The 19978-nt window shown below is 30.4% G+C and overlaps 1 protein-coding gene across 1 annotated transcript; it reads right to left on the minus strand.

The window, feature by feature from the left end:
• Positions 1-6404: 6404 nt before the first annotated feature.
• Positions 6405-10494, minus strand: LOC107903601 (indole-3-acetic acid-amido synthetase GH3.17). Its single transcript, XM_016829697.2, has 4 exons — positions 10140-10494; positions 9340-9441; positions 7731-8575; positions 6405-7110 (listed from the first exon to the last, which is right to left on the minus strand). Exons 1-4 carry the CDS (start codon positions 10415-10417, stop codon positions 6551-6553), a joined length of 1785 nt encoding a protein of 594 aa, XP_016685186.1. The 5' UTR covers positions 10418-10494; the 3' UTR covers positions 6405-6550.
• Positions 10495-19978: the final 9484 nt, after the last annotated feature.

Consider the following 19978-nt stretch of genomic DNA (forward strand, 5'->3'; position numbering starts at 1 on the left):
AAGATACAAATCGTTTAAATTACTGCATTACATAAAAAAAATAAGAACTTTTATAAATAAAAAATAAGAATATACATTAAAAGTTAAAAAAATACATTTGGCCTTGTATGAATTTGGTTAAATTTTGATATTAGTCCCTGTACTTTATAAAAGCTATTGATTTAGTCCTTATAATTTAATTTGGTCATCTTTAGTCCTTGTACTTTTTAAGTTTCAAAATTTTAATCCTCACCAAATGATGATTGTTAAATTCACTAAGTTAAGTTTTTATTATTTCTAAAATCTGATGTGCCAAATAAATTATCATATGTGTAATGTTATGTCAGCTTGTTATTTCCACATATTACTTACAAAAATCATAGTTAATGGATTAACGACTATCATTTACGTCAAGATTTAAATTTCAAGATTAACGATTATTAGTTAGTGGACTTCTATTTTCATTCGTTGGTCTTTGCAAACATCTTTGTCTTCAAGATAGCCTTTGGCAGACATTCCACATAAGATAGTCATTGGTTGACTTTTCACGTAAGACGATCTTTGGTGGACTTCCTTTTTGTTGGCGACCTTGCTGCCAATACACATTTAGGAATAAGTTCTGGAGAACTGTCTCACTTCCTTATGACCCCTATTGACTTGTCTGTTACCTCTAGTGGACTCTTATTAACGAATACTTCTTTGCAATTACTCTAAAGAAAATATCTTTGTTTTTTCCACACATATCTACGCACAAGGCGCTTTTACATATTCCTCATGCCTTCCCATCTTGACTGTACCTCTTATCAACACGTTTGTCCTCATTCCTATATGCTATAACTATTGTAACTAACTTCGTCACGGGAGTCATATAAAGGTTTCCACATATATACCCCGACTGACTTCCCTGTTTATTGCCTTGGTGGACTTCATTTTTTCAAAAGGTGTACCTATCTTTCATTGAATCATGCCATGACTCTCCACGGACTTTCGACTCTGAGGATTCAATAAACCTCTTTTGAAGTGTCGCTCTGTAGAACTTGTAGATAATCATTTTCATGGTGTCGCTTTGTAGAGCCTGTAGATAACCATTTTCATGGTGTCGCTCCATAGAGCTCGTAGATAACCATACCATGATGTCGCCAAATGTAACACCCCTTACCCGTATTCGACACAAGAATAAGGTACGAGGCATTACCAGAACACATACATTTGTAAACGTATTTAACCGAGTTATAAAATTTCATCTAAATTAAAAATTTCAAAATTACTAACATGCTTCTAAAACTTTTCACAATATACTCTCAAAATATTATAATCATAATAATTAGGGCCTACGAGACCCGGTACATACTCATGCAATTCAATGATTCATTTCCATTTCATTCAATGCGCAATTTCTCATGCTCACAATTTAAATCATATCACTAGCACTTTCCATTTAATTCACGTACAATTCAATGTCATTAAGTTCAACACTAATACGTATTTACCATTTAACTCAACGTTTATCGATTATACCATTCATTAACACATTTACTAAGTTCTCCTGTCAACCACAATCATTGGTGGGTCCCCTTGTACAAACTCACTACCACTTATCCATTTACTATAATTCTTTTGGGTCAATTTGTCACTTACCATCCTTAATCAATCAAGGAACGGTTACGGAAATTGAGTACTTCATTTCCACTTTGCCATAGTATAACTATGGTCTTGCGTATGATCACTTATCACTTGTCCCTGATCAGATAAGTGTAGCTAAGCTACCACTTATCACTTGCCATTTGTCACTGATCAAATAAGTGTAGCTGAAGCTATCACTTATCACTTGCCACTTGTCACTGATCAGATAAGTGTAGCTGAAGCTACCACTTATCACTTGTCATTTGTCACTGATCAGATAAGTGTAGCTAAAGCTACCACTTATCACTTATCACTTGTCACTGATCAGATAAGTGTAGCTAAGCTACCACTTATCACTTATCACTTGTCACTGATCAGATAAGTGTAGCTAAGCTACCACTTATCACTTATCACAGATCAGAAGTACTCAAATCTGATGTTCCGCTTAATTTGATCATTTATTCGGTTTTCGCATTGTTATTTTATTTACATTTCAACAATAAATATATTTCATCACACATTATATAATTCGTGAAATTAACATTTAATCATTAAATTTCAGCAATTTATGAACTTACTATTTCATTACCTTTCCACACCCGTTTCCTATGCATACTACAAGCATATTTCCATTTAGGCACTTATTATTTCAATGCATAACTTTTAGGTTTAACGTGACATAATCCAACCACAACTTAGCCAAAGTCTAAGCATATATACCCAATATCTTAGCCAAATAAACATATAGCATAAGCATTATAAGCATGGATGAACACAATATTTATTTTAAACTTACTAACATGTGTTAATTCAATACCCATTCATGACATTACTTCATGCCAAATTATATGCTAAATATACCATACACACGTACTATGAAACTTTATTTACCCACATGAGCTCAAACCATGACCAATACTGCACAAAATATATGCATCATTTCTATTTTATCGTCTATCAATTATAATCGAGCGTATTACCAATTATACACAAATCATTTATATATTTTCCAATTTTTCCTCCTCCTCCTCTCCATTCAACATCCTTAATGTGTATAACACACTTAAACAACATTAACTATAATTTCACTATTCACTCACATGTATATTCAAAGCTGTTTATTCGAGTCAGAGTCACTAAATTATTTTTATCCAGAGTTACAGAGCACCAAATTAAGATCCGTTAATTTTACCTGAAACTAGACTCACATATCTTCTTTCCATAAAATTTTCAGAATTTTTGGTTGAGCCAAATGGTACAGTTTATTCTTTAAAGTTTCCCCTGTTTCTCTGTCTGACAGTTCCGACCACTCTTCACTAAAAATGAATTATCTAATTGTACAGAATTCAGATGATATTTCTGTTTGTTTCTTTTGAAAATAGACTCATCAAGGATTCTAATCATATAAATTATAACTCATAATTATTTTTTAAAACTTTTTAATGATTTTCCAAAGTCATAACAGGGGAACTCAAAATCATTCTGACATTGTCTTACAAAATTAATTATATCTCATGATTTTCAATTTCATTACTTACACAGGATTCTAATCATATAAATTATAACTCATAATTATTTTTTAAAACTTTTTAATGATTTTCCAAAGTCATAACAGGGGAACTCAAAATCATTCTGACATTGTCTTACAAAATTAATTATATCTCATGATTTTCAATTTCATTGCTTACACCATCTCTTCTATGAGAAACTAGACTCAATAAGCTTTAATTTCATATTTTATTCATATTCTAATTCAAATCCCACAATTTTTGGTGATTTTTCAAAGTTAAACCACTGCTGCTGCCAAAAACTGTTTTTGTGTAAAATATTGATTACCAATTTGACCCTAAACTTTTAATACATGACAATTTCATCCCTAGGCTTGGAAAATGAATTCTTGTAATATAATCCTTGATTCAAGCCTAATAATTCTCATACATATCAATAACAACCCATGGATTCCATGAAATTTCAGAAGTTTTCCACAATTTCAATACTTTTTAATTTAATCCCTAAAACATGTTTTCAACCAAAATTCTTTAATAAAACACCTTTAAACATCCATTAACATCTCAATTTTATCATAAAATAACATAAATAATATGAACTTATCATTGGTATCTTCCAAAACTTTCAACAAAATGAGAAACTAGTAGAATACTAAGTTGGATCTAATTGTAAAAGTATAAAAATTTCAAGGAAAAAGTAAGAATTAAACTTACTTGAAGCTAAAATATGAAAGACCAGGTCTAAACCCTCCTCCATGGCTGTTTCCCACCAAAATTTCAAGAAGAAATGGTCTTGAAATCTTTAAAATAAAATTTGGCCACATAAACTTTATTGTAATTCCAATTTTGTCCTTAAATACATAAAAATCTTTGATTTTTTTAACGGTATGCCATCTCAGCCACTTAAATTGGTATATTTTCTCTTTTAGTCCTCCTTATTTAATTGTTAAGCTGTTTAATCACTTTAGCAAGTTTTGCATCTTTTCAATTTAGTCCTTTTTAATTAATTAATTGCCGAAACATTAAAATTTTCTGGCGAAACTTTAACACTACCATATTGACACTCCGTAAATATTTATAAAAATATTTACAGCTCAGTTTATAACATCGAGGTCTCGATACCTCTTTTCCTCAATTTCTCGACTTAATAAATTTTTATAAAACACAAATTACTAATTCAAAAATATCTTAAAAATCATATTTGGCTCGTAATTATTAATAATAAAATTTACAGGTTTATTTTTTGAATTTGGTGATCTCGTACCACTGTTTTCGACATTTTTGAAAATCGGGCTATTACACCAAACTTCCTCAAATCCACTATGAATCCGTCCATTCCTCCATTATGCCAATTTTTCTATCTTCAACTAACCCATCAAAGTAACTTCCTTCATACTCTGCATTTTATATACATACATTTCACGCATAACATTATGCCTACTATCATAACATGTAGTACTCTACATGTTAGCACATCAATAGACAACCATATTTTGCACCCAGAGAACATACTTTCAAGTATTCATATATTTATCTAGCTTTATGCATACATAACTTTCTCATTCACCATAATAATATACAACCATGGAATTCAAACTGAACCTAGAGAAAAAATACAAGCAAAACATTCAAGCAACACAATAACCAACAAACACCCAAAAGTGGTCGTCCTCGACAACTTAGCTTTTCCATATGCCAGAGCCTCCTTCATCCTGGCAACTAAGCATGACAACCAAATATATCGATTAAACTGAAGGAATTTGAACTTAAAACCCAGAATCCAATATCATGTAGAAACTTTTCTTTTTCAAATATTTCAAAAATCATTACTTCTCTTTTTCTCAATTTTACGAATACAAAGAGATGAAGAAGCTTACAGCTCACCGGATTCTCTACTTTCTATACTCAAACCTCATGATCATTGTCTCATGTAGAGCTTTCCTCAACTTTCTATTCTTCATAGCAACTAAAGAAGATGATACAGACGAGAAGAAAATGAAACAGAAATGAGAAGAATTTTACCTCCTGAAAAATCCTTCTCACACAAGTATATAACCATTCTTGCATGGTCACCAAAATCTCAAATAACCTATCCATTAGTGATCATTTTGCTTCCCACTAAGGAACCAGCTGGTTCCAACTTAATTGAATCAGAATTGAGACCTAACTTATTACCATTCAGTCACTAAAATTCCCAGATTCTTTAATGGAGCCCACCAACTTAATATCCTTTTCAATTAATCCCAAATCTTTCTTAATTTTAAACCTTAATGGAAATCGATGATAACATGCCTTAAACGAGTTTATTCCGACTCCTTAACAGACAAGGAAATTGTTGCTTTATCGGTCACCGTTGAACCCTGTAAAATGTAAAGACTATTGGTCTCTCGACCTCTCTTTAGAATGAGAGCTATATGAGATACTTTAATGCTGCTTAACTTGATGGAGATCCTACAACCCTTCAAGTCTAAATTTCCCAAGGAGATGGGATTCTTTGTCAAGTCAGGCACATGCCTAATATATGATAGTATCTTAATGATTCTGTTGTGCACCCTGATCTAACCGGTGCCAATACCGATTATCTTTCAGGGTGAATTGTTCTCCATAAGCATAAATCCACCTTCAACTAGACTATATGTGGAGAACAAGTTCTTATTTGGACATATATGCAAAGAGCACCCCGAATCCAAAATACACTTCGTCCATATGGCACGTGACGTCAGGCCTATTTTGGGCTTTTTTTGGTTGCTCGTCGATCGTCTTTCTATGTTCCTGTAAAGAGTTTGATAAATGCGAGGCACACCCCATAATATGTACATTGTAATAAAAACTAAAAATTGTAAAAAATTATCATAATTTTGTATAAATTGAAATTAAAAAATATTAAAGGAACTAAACTTGTTAAAAAACAAATTCTATATCAAGTATAATTGATTATAATGTACTTTTAAATAATTATACATCCCGTGAATGAATCTTATATTTCAACTAAATGAAACAAATAAAATAATATCATATTCCACGAATAATTTTACAATTTTGTAATGCCATTATTGAACATAATCTAAGCGAACCAAACGCTTTGAGTACTTTTACCTTTCTTTTTAAAGAGCAATATTATTATTTAAAATTTTGATATTTTGTATTTTATATGATAATTAAAATATTCTTTTATATTCTATATTTTCTATGACCGTTCGAGAGATGAAATTGATGCAATCATGGATTAACATTTCAATCGTTTAATCGATGAACCAATAGATTGATATCAAGAACTAAACTTGAAGAAATAACTAAAAGCAAATACAAGCTTCTCATTGATTCTTTTACCAAATTTGCTTAGGATACCAAGGAGACGACACTAGCATCAATAGCTATATTTATTTCCATCAAAGGCTCGCCTGCTAAAAAGATATAAAAAAACTAATAAGATTCCAAGTTCATGCAAGATTTCCATTGCTGAAGAACTTCCCAACAACCCTGGAATCCAGTATTTCAATGGCTTCCTTAATTTTAAGGCAACAAGGTGTCTTGTATTGGAGAGGTGCAGCACCCCTCGATACAAAGAAATTCATCAGTTCATCGAATGCTCCGAATTTCACCACCCTGATCTCCAACGGTCCGATCAAATTCATCTTCCTATACAACCTGTAAGTGAAATCAAGCGATTCTTCGACTCTACGGCAACATTGTTCCATCGTATTCGAGTCCAGTTTTAGCCGATCAGTGTTGCTATCTCTCAGCTTTAGCTCCCAGAACAGTATATATCGACCCGGTATGGACCATGTGTCGGCAAAGCTACTGTATGCCGTCAAAAGAAAACCGTGGGGTTCGAGTTCGATTTCGGCAGCTTTGATAGCCTTGCTGAGATCGGCTTCACTTGTTTTGTCCCTATCGATGCTCAAAGCCACGTTTTGTCGTTCCACAAATTGGAATTTCGGAGATTTGTTATGGAAACCAGTTACCTTTAGAATATCTCCAACTCTGTATCGATATAAACCTGCAAAAGGCAAAAAGAAATATGATATCATGCTAAAATGAATCAGTAAAAATGCATGAAATTTCTTTTCGAATACACCTGACAATTGGAAGGGACAGATTGGTTTTTAGTTGAATTAATTTGATAGCGGTCAAAATTAGTTTCAGGTCTGTGATTTCAAAATTCTATCGGGTTTGAGTTATTTCGAATATTTTCATTTCGGTTCAGCAGTTTAATTGGTTTTTTAGTTCAGTTCTAAGTTAACTAATTTTATACTTCTTGTTGATGGATACTCTAGTCGATTCTCAGTTTAACCAGTCAGGTTTTGACATCACCGGCTTTTTAGGTTTAGTATATTCATTTGGGTTACTTTTGAATTCAAATTGACTAGGTTTAAGTTGTTAAATTTTAATAATTAAATTAAGTTAAATCGAATTCAAGTTAATCAATTTGAATTTTTATATTCAATATTTTGCTTAGTATAAAAGTTGGAAAAGAGAGATGAAATTTTTTCATAATCACTTTTTTACTTTGTAGCTTAATAATTAGATTGAAGAATTTTTCATCCTCAATATCATGTAGAGCCAAACGGATATAGTCTCCGATATTTTTCGGAGAACAGAAAATTTGAGATAAATTACCTGCCAAAGTTGTGACCACAACTTCGTAAAACTGACCCATCTTCACATCAACAAGATCAACAATTTGAGCACTGCCATTCTCCAACTTTTCAATGGATTCTTCATTAGAGACGCCATTAAAATGAAGCTTTTGAGCCTTTTGTGGGCTCTCTTTATCCACAGGGATGAACTCAAAATAAGCCATATTTGGAAGAAATGTGTAGGAAACATCCCAAGGCTTGTTTAAAGGTTCCATATTGATCCCAAAACATGCTTCTGAAGAATTATAAAACGTTGAAATTATAGGCAACCTTCCACTATAATAATCAATCAAACCAATGTATTGACTCATCGAACCCGTAACAATGGCATCGATATACTTTGCTTTAGGCCAAAGTTTCGTGATTATCCCTTCCCACGATTCGTTCTTGAATATCGGTTCGAGTAAATCGGCTAATTCCGAATTAGGTTCTAAAAGGAACGACAACATGGGAGTTCTACAATCCGGTTCGGTGATCCAATCGCTAAGATGGCCGGTTCGGATGTCGGAGCAAATGTCCTTCCAATGATCTTGCAAGAACTTGATGCAATTGGGAAAAGTCGAAGCGAAGATAGTGCCGATACGGAGAACCTCGTGTCGTCGGATTAGGCCGATGAGTAACTGACAATACATGCTTTGGGGTTTGTTTAAAGACAAGATGATTTCAATTGGAGTGGTAACAGTTTTAAAGAGGGTGGTTTTGAAGGTGGGGCTTGATAAGTAGCTAGATGAGAACATTCTTGCTTTTAAACCAGATGGAGTGTCGAAATCTGGGTTGCTGAATAAAAGGTACATTCCTTTGCCTTTGTCTAAACCCTCAATATGTCTGCAGGTTTTGTCAATTTATTACCAACAAGTTAAAGCACACATTGAAATTATTATCATAGATAAGGATACATCATATAGGTACCGTAGATGATAGTAATATTTCGAGTTAAATTACTATTTGGGACCTAAATTTGGTAACAAATTCACATTGAAACCTTAACTATTTTTTGGTTTAATCTAATATTGGGGCCTGAAATAAGAAATTTTTCCGCATTGGGGCTTAAATTTTTTTTGTCCAAGTTAGTCTCTGAAGTTGACAATTGTTCTCACATTAGGCCTTGAAGTTGGCAGTTGTTCTCGTATTGGAGCCTAAACTTTAGGGTTTTCAACGAAATATCAGGGGCTAAATTGGACTAAAAAAATTCATACCCCAATTTGTGAACAATTACCAATTTCAAGGACTAACTTGGACAAAAAAAATTCAACCTTAATGTGGAAACAATTACCAAGTTCAAGGACTAATTTAAAAAAAATTCAAACTTCCATATAAAAATAATGGTCAAATTCAAATCTCTAAAATTGATTTAACCCTGATTTTTTTAGTCAATTTATAATTTTCATCATGTTACTATATTCAATTTCATGATTTAATCATTATAATCTGATTTGGTCCACCTACGATTATTTTTGTTTAGAATCCTCAATTATTATTTATATAATATATTCATCTGGTGTTTATTTATTTTACAAATAATTTGGGTTTGAATGTGTGATTTAAAAGGGTGGAATTATGATTATGAAATTGTGAGTAAAGATGGTTACTTGTGCATCACAGCTTCCATCAACATAGGGATTGAAGCCCTTTTCTGCGAGCAATCAGCAGTGGAAAGTACATACTTCGGCTCCCCTCCCGAGGTACCCGAGCTGCATCAAAACTTTGTTACGCCCAACTTCAATTGAATTCTTAATCCATGGCTAATGGTATCAGTTAATATTATAAATTTAGTGTACCAGTGAATTTTATTATTAAAATTATTTGAAAAAAATTATCACAAAATAATTAAATTCAAGTATTAGATTTTGAATGGAAATTTAAAATGACTCGATAAACTTAAAATATCTTAAGATTAAATGTCAAACCTGAATAAAAAAAAAGTACAAAATGCTTTAAACCTTAAATAATTTCAACTCAAAGTAATTTGAACTAAAAATGCATAAAATCTAAAATAGTCCAAACTTATAATCCAAAAATTTTGAAGTCTAATTCAATCGAGATTGACCCAAACCAATCTAAGATCAACCCAATTTATCTAATTGATAAGTCTAAAATTTAGGGACAAATGTGAGGGGTAGGCAAGGGCATAGCCCCCTCTAATAGAAAAATTGTCATTTAAGTTCTTTATTAAATGATTGAATTAAAATTAATTTATAATAAAATTATAATTTGACCCCTCAAAAGTGAAACTGTATCAATTTTTACAAAAATGATGAAATCATAGATAAGTGTATTATAAAATTATGTTATAATCCCTTAAAATTTTATTATTCTTTTCTAATTCTCTAAAAAAAAATTTAGATTCACCTCTACTAAAATCATAGAAGTATATATATTAACTTCGTACCTTAGGATGAACTCAGTAATGGTTTCGGTAGTAAGGATATTCGGAGGCTCCCCGTCGACGATCCGGTCGATATAAGACTTGATATCTTCGTAAGTAACGACGGGGACATATTTTTTGAAGAGTTGTTTATCAGTTTGGCCATGGAGAAACTTGTTCAAGTAATCAGTTTCAGCATTTCGTTTCAAAATGTTCTCCAATATTTTCTCTTGCTCTTCACCAGCGTTGCTTGTTTGTTCCTCTATTTTTTTCAAAAGATATTCAATCCTACTTTTCTCCATAATGAACTACTCTTTCGAATATCAAAAACTATGCAACTTGGGAGACACATGCATGGTCTCAAGATTGATATTTATAATGAATAGCTTGGACAACCTCACGTAACGAATATATCATCTCCTCTCTCTATAATAGTTATAATCAATAACTACATTTTATTATAATAGTCAAGCTTGTGGTACAATCGATTTTTTACTTTTTTTTTATTACCCTCTATGATAACTTTTATCTATGATTGCAAACATAAAGTATGAAATACACTTTTTAGTTAATTAGTTCTATTCCTAAATGAAATAAAAATGATAAATTTTAGTTACTATATTATTTCAATAAAATATTTAAATTATATATAAAATATATTAATTATATTTTATTAGATAAAAATAATATTTTACATTTGTAAATTTTATTAAAGATGCGAGTTAAATCTTATTAATTAATAACATTGTTAATATGTTATAGTTTTTAATTATTTTGAAATTAAAAAAAAATCAAATATGATCTAAAACTCAAATGTCGGTATAAATGTTTCAGATGTTGTTATAGCATATAACCCCTACTCAACCCATAAATAGGAAGTTAATGCACTTCAGCGCACTTGAACTTACGTTTTTTTGAATTGACAACAATACTTATATCAATCGAGTTAAGACTCAATCGGAAAATATTGATATATTAAAGTTTATTAAATAAGTCTATGAAATAGAATAAACAAAACAAAAATGCATCCTTTTTAGGGTATAATTTAGCCAAGCATTTGGATTGCTATTTGGTAGGTCGTAAATAAATTGAAGATAGGCAATTATTAAAGTTAGGTGATGGCACAATATGTACAGTAGAAAACAATTAATTTATTCATCTAACATTATTATATTAGGACACAAGTGAAAAATAAAAATAAATATATTTATAAAAATCGATATAATTGAATATGTTTTAAATTTTATAAAGAGATTTTTTGATAATTTCACTATTTAATTAATATTCACTTTTTAGTAAAGATAAACTTATGCTCAATATAAAAAAATATTCTCATAAAATAATTAAAAATAAATAAGCTTCTAATTGAAAACAACACCCAATTCAATTCTTTGAATTAGAAATTGCACTAAATTAAGCTTTACAAAATATAGTTTTTTTTTCTGAAAAGACTTATATTATGATGTAATGGTTAACATTAGAGGTGTTTATGGGACAGGTCAGGTTGAGTCTAAGCATGATATTAGCATACTTTATGCTTGCTCAAGCTCAGCCCGGCCCGAAATATGAGCTTAAATTTTATTCAGATTTGTCTATATTTGCAAAAATTAACTGAAGCCCATTTTAGACTCGTCCATATTATTTTTTAAAATTTTTTAAAAAAATATTTAGATTATATTATTTTAATATTTAATAAAATTTTATATATTTTTTTATTTATTGAAAGTTTTTATATTGTTATCTTAACATTTTAATATTCATATTAGAGTAGTATTATATATTTAGTATAGGTTTATTTTTTTAATGTGTTCTAAATTACATAATATATAAAAATAACATAATATAAGTATTATAAACTTTAAAATGGGTCAGCTCGGGTCAGACTCTGGAGTTGAATGTTCAAGACCGAGCCCGACCCATATTTTAAACGGGCCTAATTTTTTTCCCAATCTCATTTTTCGAGCATAATATTTTTGTCTAAACCCTCTCAAATTTCGAATGAGCCTTTGAGCTTTGATAGATAGCCTGACCTATTAACAGGTCTAGTTGACATGACGTTTGAATTGAAAATTGATAACATAATAGTTGACGTGATGGCTTAATTTTTTAATTATTTTTTAATGATTTAATCAATTTTTTAATTGTTTTGATTGAGAAGAGATGATGGAAGAAAAGTTTATAAGAATAAATTGTGATGTAGGTAGTGCCTAAAAAGAAATAAAAAAATAGTAGTAACTTTTTATTTTTTAAAAATATTTATAATTTTTAAACAATTTTTCTAAAATTATATATATTATAGTTTTATAATTTTAAAATAATTTTCATAATTTTTTATATTTCTTATATTTTTTAAAAAAAATTAATACTTTAATACCTTTCTAATTTTTTATAACATTTCTAATAACTTTTATAACTTTTTAATAATTTTAATTCTTTTCTAAAATTTTCTATAATCGTTTATAATTTTAATAATATTTTAATTATTAAAAATAACTTTTTAGTATTTTTATATTTTTATAATTTTCAAATTTTTTTCCATGCCAATGGTTAGATTATCAATATTTTACTTCAGTGCTACATCAATTATCGTGTCACCACTTAATTAACAACCTATAAAAAGCTTTAACAAAAAACTATATTTAAGAAATTTAGTTTAATGTAACCTATGATTCGAAGGGTTGTGATATGTTTTCAATTAGCACCTTAATTAATTTTTAATTATTTTACAAGTATATTTTGGCATTTAAGCATGAGTTAATGTTACAAACCAAATAACACTAATTCAATTTCATAAAAAAATAAAGCTACTTCAATTGAAAATTAATCAAAAATTAAATAAATTTAATTAATAAATATAATAATATTTGTTTCGCTTAAAATAACTACTAACAATTTATTTTAAAATATTACTATCTGTCTAAGTTCCAAAGGCCCGTTCGAAATTTGAGTAAAAATATTAGGCTTGAAAATGGACTTGAATAAAAAAATTAGACTCATTTAAAATATGTATAACTCGAACAAATATAAAACCAATGAACTCCTCGACTATTTACTTAAAAAAGTACCGACATTTTAATTTATAAAAAATTAACCATCTTTTTAAAGAGAAAATATTTTTCATGCATTATTTTTCCAAAAAAAAAATTAAATAAAAGACCTCCAACATAATCTGTGTCAAATTCTAGTATAAATGTAAATTAAAAGTAACATGAATTATTTTATTTTCTTAAGTTAAAATTAATTATATCACTTTTATACAAATACAAGGTAATTTCTTTTTGAAATATATATTTTTTGTAAATAAAATTAGATTATGAGTAAAAGAAATTATGTAAAAATTTATATTTCTTAAAATATTATAAAAGAACCAAATCAGACTTTAGTTGAAATAATAAAGTTGGAAGTTTAAGAAGTATGACATTAAAATATAGTATTTTTTTATTGTTTTCACTAAAAATGCTTTGTAAAATTGAAAATGATGAAAATAATAGTTCTTAACTTTAAAAGAATTGATCTTGATTCAAATTCATATAGAGACACAAAAAATATTTTTTTTCAATACTCTTTTTAATATCAAATCCGGTAACTTGATTCAAATCGATATAAATGTAATTTTTTTAATTTTTTTTATTTTTCATGTTTCTATTACATAAAAATTCGCACAAAAAATGTTTTGTAACACCCCAAAATCTGGCCTAGAAGTTTTGACGGATCTCGGAGGTCACATTGATCACCGAAATGATCTAAAAGCAATTTGCAAAAGAATTGTTTAAAACTCGTTTTGAATACAGTTTGCTAAAACCGAACTAAATTATTTAACAATTTATGGTTCAAAATTGTAATAAGTGGCGTTAAAAATATTCAGAAATAAAAACCACAGTTTCTAAAACTCAATCCAAATAACACTTACGAAAATCCAACGTAAAATTTATACCACGACTCCCATAATTACTTACAGACCAAAACAGTTTAATAAATTAAGAATTGAAGAAAAACTTTATTAGCTTAGGTCAAAACTTATCATGCCGAGACCTCCGGTATGTTGAGTCCAGCTCTAGAATACGAGAGTTCTTGAAATGTTTATTTACTATTGAATTGAATTGAATTATATATGTTTATTTGTCTTTGGATTGCTATAAATGTCAAATGAGCAACTACGAGCAAGAATCGACAGAGTTATGATATTTGAAAGTCTCATACGAACCTTAGGAATAGTATAGGATACAAATGTCATGACATTAGGTGACCAAAATGTGATTACATGTAAGACCATGTCTGGGACATTAGCATCATTAATCAATTTCGTGTAAGACCCTGTCTGGGACAATGGCATCGATATGTGATAACATGTAAGACTATATCTGGGATATGGCATTGTACGAGTTATATGTGATTGTCGAGCATCCTTAACGATTTCGAACGGTTCAACAGGCATAGTCAAGACAAGAATGAAAGTACGATCGAAATAAATATTAGAGGTATGTACAAAACTTATGTGAGAATCGAATGAAAGTGGTGAGTTCGTATTATATCATGTATATGAAATGAAAAAGATTTTTTTATAAGTATATTTCATGCCAAAATGTGTTTATATGGCTATAATAAGGTATGAATTGAATGATATGTAAGATATGAGTTATAGTTGTTTTAATTAAATATACATATGGCACATAGTGTGTGAAACATCGTTATTTGATATTATTTCACATAATTCACTTGGCTAAAGAAAGGTGATAAATATTGAATTGAATATAGTTTTATATATATAATTGCTTATGCAGATGAAAATGTGAATGAATTGATAAGAAGTATTCAAACCATACGTGTTTTGAATGAATAAACTCATGAAAATCTTGATTAACTATGTGCAATCAATTCGAGATAGAATGGTGAAATCATATGAATTATAACATGTTTTGAATAATTGTTTAAAATGCGGTTATTTAATAATATGAGTTTATTACCATATGAGCTTACTAAGTTTTATAGCTTACTTTATTTTCTTTTCCATGTTTTTAGAGTTTCAGAGAAGCTTGCTCGGGTTGGAAGTCGTTAGAGATTTCATCACACTATCTAGCTATGGTTTGGTATTTATAAGCTTTGTGATATTGGTTATATGGCATGTATAGGCTTGAGTCTTTTTTATGAATATTTTGGTGATGTATTTGGTCATTTGGTATATGATGAGTATTTACTTATGAAAAGCATGATTTTAGACTTGATAAGTGAATGGCTAATAGATGATATTTATGAGTCAAGCTTTGTGTGTATTTGATGGTAGCAAAAATACATATTGAAAGAGGTTGTATTGATGAGTATGATATGTACTTTGGTATATGATTGAATAGGTGATTAATGAGGAATGACTCATGCTAGTTTGGTATGTGTTTGAATGTACAAATAGTATTGATTTGAGTTGATGAAATGGATAGAATTGATATTGTAAGTTTGGTGCATGAAATAGCATGGTTTGGCTGCCTATTAATGTATTGAAATGGCATGAAATGTGGTGTTTTAGGTATGCTTGAAAATGGTAAGAAATATGGCTTCAACCAAGCCTATTTTCACTCCACACGGCCAAGCACACGGGCGTGTGACTTAACCGTGTATGACACATGGCCTTGGTACACGGCCGTGTGTCCCTTGGGGTACCCTTTCGAATTAAGTCAGTATACCCTGCAGGTTTGGTGTAACACCCCTTAACCCCAAACCGTCACCGAAACGAGGTTATGAAGCATTACTAGACCTATCGGACAATTTACAATTAATATACAAATAATTATTAAACATAATATAAAATAATCTTAAAGTCCCTTAAATGGACCCTCGAGGCCCAAAATACGAGTTAGGAGTGATTCGGGACTAATTCAGGTGCTCGGGGAATTTTTTATTTTTATTTTATTATTTTATTTTGTTTTATCTTTTTGTGTGAACTCAATATAACCCCTTTATAAATATCTAACATTCCCTGCAATTTTCAAACTGAATACAATTCAAAACACCAAACTTACCAAATTTGTCATACCATTTTATTAAACTTAGTACCAAAACACCAAATATCATTCATTACAACCAAAATTATATAACTTTTTAAAGTGACCATTACAACACCTATGTACATGTCACTTTCATTTAGGAAGAAAACATCACCAATTTTTTTTCTACTAGAGTCAGGATCGTTCATTAAACTATCCAATTAACAATAACAATATAATTTTTTTAGCTATTCTTCAATTTCATTCACATATCATATGTCTTAATTTCAATCACTACATGAACATTAAGTTCGTGCCTTTCATTTCCAATCTCAATTTCAGTCCACAATTCAACTTTCTCACATTTTCAATAGTACAATCAATCAAATTAATTTAACTTTTCCTATTTTGGTTGTTCACCCTACTAACAAACCTGAACTTTGACAGACACACGGATTCCAACCCAAACACACCAATGCGACACATTGTGCCTAAAATGGTACATAGTACCTGATCAGTATACGACACATAAGTGCCTGGAATATGGCACATAAAGTGCCTGATCAGCAAAGCCTAAATTTCGTACTCTTCCAAATCCTATGGCATGCCAACTATATCTGACTTAGCCCGACTAGTTAATATGGTATTCCAATTCTCAATTAAATTTTCACTTTCATACTAAATTTTATATCACTATTCAATTTCAATTTCACATTCAATCAATATACAATTCAATTATACATACAAACTCACCATCCAATCCAATTCTCATTCAACTCAAATATTAATACTCACCTTATGCTCATTTATTAAATATAAAATTTATATAAAACATTTAATAAAAAGTAATTTGAATTATAGTAATACAAGCCCGGATTTATTCGATTACTCCTCGACAACTTTTCCCTTTCCTTTCGATGCTAATGCTTCAGGTTCTTTGCTAGCTACGAAAATTAAAATAATTATACCATTAATTACAACACTAATTATAAGAAATACATATATCACAATTGTACATATAAATATTTTTACATTTGTATATTATCATGACGATCCATTTGTCTTTCTTTTATTTATTTATCATACAAAAATCTTATAATATAATTATTTAATTAATAAATATCTTTAACTTAAATTTTAAGTAAATAAATAATTATAATACAAGTGTATATATATATACATTATTACACTTGTACCATCTTATCACCATACACTTGTCTTAATTTATTTTATTTCATAATATAATAATATTAATAATAATATTTAAATAGAAAACTATAATAATTATTAATAATTATAAAAATAATAAATTAATAACAAAATCTCAAGATTTTATACTCATTAACTGCCTCATTCTAAACAATTAGTCTAATTGCTTATTTAGCTCATTAAGTTTTTCTTAAATCTATAATTAAACTTTCACCTTTTTCGCAGTTACTCTTAATTATGCTAAATTCACCTAATTAAAACTTAATTAAGCTCACTACTAGACTTATAAATATTTCTAATAATTATTTACGAACTTGGTTTACTAAGACGAAGGCCCGATAATAGCCTTTTTTGATGCCCGTTAATTTTGGTTCATTACATTTCTCCCCCTCAATAAATTTCGTCCTTGAAGTTTACCTGAGAAAATATGAGGATATTGTGCTCTCATCATTTCGTAGTGAGCTTAATTAAGTTTTAATTAGGTGAATTTAGCTCAATTCAGAGAAAATAGTAAAAAGGAATACTAGCTCGGGAAATAAAAGAGCTAAGAAATAAACGGGTTCCTCTAGTGAAAGTTTTATGGAGAAATCATAATGTAGAGAAAGCAATCATTTCTTCCGGTTCCCAAGTTGCTTCCTCTACATTATGATTTATCCATAAAACTTTCACTAGAGGAACCCATTTATTTCTTAGCTCTTTTATTTTCCGAGCTAATATTCGTACTGGCTCTTCTTCATAGGATAAATCTTATCTAATTTCAATTTAATCCTTTTTCGTAATTACTCTTAATTAAGCTAAATTCGCCTAATTAAAACTTAATTAAGCTCACTACTAGACTCATAAATATTTCTAATAATTATTTACTAACTTGGTTTACTAAGAAGGATGCCCAATAATGTGTTTTTTCAATGCCCGTAAATTTTGAGTCATTACATTTGGCATGGCCTACACACACGGCGTGTCTACTGGTCGTGTGTGGCACACGGGCTGGCATATGGGCATGTGGTCAGACGTGTAACCCAAGTCAGTAACCCCTCTAGATTTCACACGGCCTAGCACATGGGCATGTCTTCGGTCGTGTGGTGCAAGCCAGTATGTATGCCTTGTTTTTACATGGCCTGTGACACGGGCGTGTTTGGTGGCCATGTGAGGCACACGGCCTGTTCACACGGGCGTGTGACCCTTAAAACCTTGAAAATTTTCTAAGTTTTCCAAAGTTTTCAAATATTACCGGTTTAGTCCTGAATCTCTTTTAAGCATGTTTTAAGGTCTCGTAGAGCCATAAAAGGGTACACTTTTTGATATGACACCTTTAAATGCTCCAAGCAGTGATGGGTTCCATGCCTTGTTCTATCAGAGTCAGTGGGAACATGTTGGTGCTTCGGTTTGTGAGTGGGTCAAAAGGGTTTTTTTATGTGAGCAAATGAATCCGAGTTTAAGTAATACACTCATTATACTTATCTCCAAGATTTAAAACCTAGATAATTTTTTCTCAGCTCCGCCTTATCATCTTTTGCTCTGTCATTTATAAACCAGTTATTAAGGTTATAGCAATCACTTCAAAGTTATATTTCCGAAGATCATCACTCCTGAGTAGGTTGGGTTTGTAGCGGGTGGAAATATCATAGACAATATCATTTTGCTCAAGAGGTTGTTCACTCTATGAGAAGTAAACAGAAGAACAAAATATGGATATTTATCAAAATTAATCTAGAGAAAGCGTAAGACACATATTGGGATTTCATAGATGCTTCACTCCAGGTTACAAGCATCCCCAACTTTCTCCGTAATGTTATTATGTTTGTTATTTCTAGTTCTTCTGTGTAGATTCTTTAGAATAAGGATCCGATTCAAAAATTTAGGCCAGTGAGGGGTGTTTATTAGGGTTGGCCTCTATCCCCTTATCTATTTATTTTGTGTATGGAGTGGTTGGGCCACAGTATCCGTTTAGTTATTGATTCTGGTGATTGGTCACATATACATCTATCACGCACAGGCCAGCCACTGTCTCATAAAGACGAACTGATTCTCTTTGGCCATATGGATAAGCGCCAAGTGAAGATCATTAAAGGCATCCTGGATAATTTTTGTAATTTTTTAGGTCATAAGATTAATATGCAGAAAACCAACATCTTCTTTTCAAAAGGTGTGGATGGTACCTTAGAAAGATGTATAAGTAACATTTTTAGCTATTAGGAAGTACAAAACCTAGGGACTAATCTAGGAGTGTATCTCTTTCACCACAAGGTAACATACAATACCCTATGATTCGTTGTTGATAGAGTGAGAAGTAAGCTTTCAAGTTGGAATGCTAGAAAACTCTTTCTAGCCCATAGGGTCACTTTGGCCCTGTCAGTGTTACTTGTAATCCCAAGCTATTTCATGCAATCTATAATGATCCCTGAAGGTTTGTGCGATGAAATTGAAAAATAGTCAGACAATTCATATGAGGATCCTATAATGAGTTTAAAAAGATGGGTTTAGTAAGCAAGGATCTAGTGTGTCAACCTAGGGATCATGGTGGTCTTGGGCTGAGGCATTTGAGGGACCATAATACTTTTTTTATGATGAAGACTAGTTTTAATATTACAACAAATACCAACGTTCTTTTGGTTCGGGTTCTCAAATCAAAATACAGAGTGCAAAATTGTTTACCAGAATCCCTTTCGAGTGGGCATG

Source organism: Gossypium hirsutum, chromosome D05 (genome assembly GCF_007990345.1).
Source record: "Gossypium hirsutum isolate 1008001.06 chromosome D05, Gossypium_hirsutum_v2.1, whole genome shotgun sequence".
In the NCBI taxonomy this organism is placed as follows: Eukaryota; Viridiplantae; Streptophyta; class Magnoliopsida; order Malvales; family Malvaceae; genus Gossypium; species Gossypium hirsutum.

Excerpts from the sequence above, each read along its gene's own strand:
- LOC107903601 (XM_016829697.2), bottom strand. The coding sequence starts at position 10,417 with ATGGAGAAAAGTAGGATTGAATATCTTTTGAAAAAAATAGAGGAACAA. Across the intron at positions 8,576-9,339 it reads ATGGAAGCTGTGATGCACAA|ACATATTGAGGGTTTAGACA; the intron begins GTAACCATCTTT and ends CAAAACCTGCAG. Across the intron at positions 7,111-7,730 it reads TGTGGTCACAACTTTGGCAG|GTTTATATCGATACAGAGTT; the intron begins GTAATTTATCTC and ends TGCCTTTTGCAG.